General features: G+C 39.4%; 1 protein-coding gene across 1 annotated transcript; it reads right to left on the bottom strand.

Annotated features, from left to right (window-relative positions):
* Positions 1-727: 727 nt before the first annotated feature.
* LOC101678947 (olfactory receptor 6C4-like) lies at positions 728-1,666 on the bottom strand. Its single transcript, XM_004773287.1, has one exon. It carries the CDS (start codon positions 1,664-1,666, stop codon positions 728-730), a length of 939 nt encoding a protein of 312 aa, XP_004773344.1.
* Between the last annotated feature and the right edge of the window lie 1,098 nt (positions 1,667-2,764).

The following is a 2,764-nucleotide window of genomic DNA, read 5'->3' as shown; positions in this document are numbered from 1 at the left end:
TGAAATCATGACCTGAGCTGAAGGCAGAGGCTTAACTCATTGAGCCACCCAGGTGCCCCCTGATTTTTCCTTTAAATTTAGTCCAAAGATTCCTAAGTTAACAGTTTTCCTTCTGATTTCGGTTCTCAAATGAGAGTCAGAAATGTCCTTGTGAACAATCATGAGATTCCATACTGTCACCTAGAGTAGGAAATATTTTCTGTAGGAGATACTTGAAAGAGGTAATCTTTAAGAACTATAAGAGGGAGAAGCTTGAGAAAGCAAATTGGTGAAAACCTGAGAAAGATTATCTGGAGTAGAATTTGTTTTTGTGTTTGACCTCATAAATTACATTTTCTGGGAAGTACCTAGGAATTTCTGACAAAATGTGCCTACAAGTTTTTGATAGTTATTGGTAAGATGAAGAGCTTCATGTGGAAAAATAGACTTATTCATTCAGCTGATCACCAAATTTATGATAAGCAAAATAATTTTTAATCATATAGTTATTTTTTGTATGTAGTTTAAATATATTTTCCCCTAGTTTTCACCTTTATTAAAAGATATGTATCAGAAAAAATATCTTTGAATATCTTTCTCTTGCTTGCAAATTTGAAATAAAATTTTGATACATATGCACAATCCATTGATATGAGCAATTACTTTGAAAGAGATTTCAGAAACTCAATTTATCAGTTGGAGTAACTTCATGAATTTTATTCAGAATTTTCATTGATTTTTGAGACCATTAAAATGAATTAAGATGCACTATTTTCCTGGTGACATCCTTGAAAGCTTGTTTTACTTGTTTGTTCTTTAGAGTGTAAATGAATGGGTTCAATAAAGGGGCAACTGAGGTATTGAGCACAGCTACTCCCTTATTGAAGGCAATTCCTTCTCTTGCTGAGGACTTTATATACATGAAGATGCAGCTGCCATAAGAGAGGGAGATGACAATCATGTGGGAAGAACAGGTGGAAAAGGCCTTTTTCCTTTGCTGAGCAGAAGAGATCCTGAGGATGGTCCAGACGATGTTTGTATAGGAGAAAATCACCAGTACCAGGGTGACCATCAAGGTGACAACTGCTAAGATAAAGTCAAGCAGCTCCAGGAATCTTGTGTCTGAGCAAGATATTTCTATGAGGGGTCCATAGTCACAATAGTAATGATTCAGCATGTTGGAGGCACAGAAATCCAGCTGACTGGTGAGGATGATTGGGGATATGATGATTAGAAATCCAGCCAACCAAGAGCAGAGAACCAGCTGGATGCAGACCTTGCTGCTCATGATGGTCAAGTAATGCAAGGGTTTGCAGATGGCCACATAGCGGTCATAGGACATGGCAGCCAGAAGGTAAAACTCCGTGGCTCCGAAGAAGATGGCAAAGAAATACTGAGTGAAACAGCCAGCAAAGCTGATGGTCTTGTTGCCAGTTGTGATGCTGAACAGCAGCCTGGGAGTGAAAGTGGTTGTGAAGGAAATTTCTAAGAAGGAGAAATTCCGGAGGAAGAAATACATGGGAGTCTGGAGGTGGGAGTCCAGTAGTGTAAGGGTGATGATTGTCAGGTTTCCAATGATGCTGAATATGTAGGTGAGGAGGAGAAATATAAAGATTATAGGTTTGATCTCTGGGATGTCTGTTAGTCCCAACAGAATGAATTCTGTCAGAAAGGTTTGGTTTTTCATTGCTAACCTTTGCTGCCTGTGAAGCTGAGAAGGAGACAAACAAGTGATGAGAAGGATAGCAAAGTTCAGGAATGTGGCTTTACCTTGGAATTTTTTCATGGGAAATTCTTTTGTCCAACTGACTAAAGGAGAATGTTGGTCTCAATCTGGCCCCAAATCTATATGATAAAGTCCCCATTTAGGAGGTTTTATTTCTGAGACCTTTTCCTTAGAATAACACATGGCCACCCGGCTCTTCTTAATGCATACTGTGTATTTTTTCTCCCCTTCCTTCCTCCCTCCCTCCCTTTCTTTCTTTCTTTCTTTCTTTTTAGAGATAGAGATAGCATGTGAGTGGGGGTTAGGGGAGGAACAGATGGAAAGGGAGAGAGAGAATCTTAAGCAGGATCTATACCCAGTGTGGAGCCAATACTGGGCTCGGTCTCATTATCCTGAGATCATGACCTGAGCTGAAATTAAGAGTCAGATGCTTAACCAACTGAGCCACCTAGGCACCTGGCATATTCTGCATTTTCATTTTTACTCTCTTTTTCTTACTTTTCTTCTCATATCTATGCAGCCCTTTTCCTATGATAGGAATGTCCCTTTCTTCAGCCTTATTGCTTTAATTATTTGCTTCATTGCCCTCTTCAACATACTGGATATCCTATTCTTTGTTCTATCTTATAACAATTCCCAGCTGTGCGATGCAAGAGTGGCTAGTTCTTTTTATGTGTTTTGGCTTTTGTGTCTGGCAGCAGGGCTTGAGAAAGCTCTGGAACATTGAATTCTTTTCTGTATGAAGCGCTTTCTCCTGATTTTAACTGATGGGAGAGAGATAAGAGATATTTAATAATTACAGGGAAGTTTTCTTTAACTGCTTTATATACTCAGGGAGGAATGTTTATCTAGACCTGGATCCCTTCTTATACTCGTTCAGGTTCTAGGACATAGATAAAACTCTGGTGTAGACAACTAGGGAAAGGTCACCCTGGTCCTTAAGATCAGAAGGATTGCTCTCAGGAAAGAACTTCCTAGGTTCAAGGATGCTTTTGGGTATTTACCTTGCGTCCTGATCTTCCAGATTCCCAGAAACTCAGGAATGTCTAGATCCTTTCT

Source organism: Mustela putorius, unplaced genomic scaffold, assembly GCF_011764305.1.
Source record: "Mustela putorius furo isolate JIRA1106 unplaced genomic scaffold, ASM1176430v1.1 tig00003988_pilon_pilon_pilon, whole genome shotgun sequence".
Lineage (NCBI taxonomy): Eukaryota > Metazoa > Chordata > Mammalia > Carnivora > Mustelidae > Mustela > Mustela putorius.
This window is presented reverse-complemented; position numbering and strand designations above follow the sequence as displayed.

Bases quoted from the DNA above. Each gene is read 5' to 3' on its own strand.
- LOC101678947 (XM_004773287.1), bottom strand. From the start codon at position 1,666: ATGAAAAACCAAACCTTTCTGACAGAATTCATTCTGTTGGGACTAACA.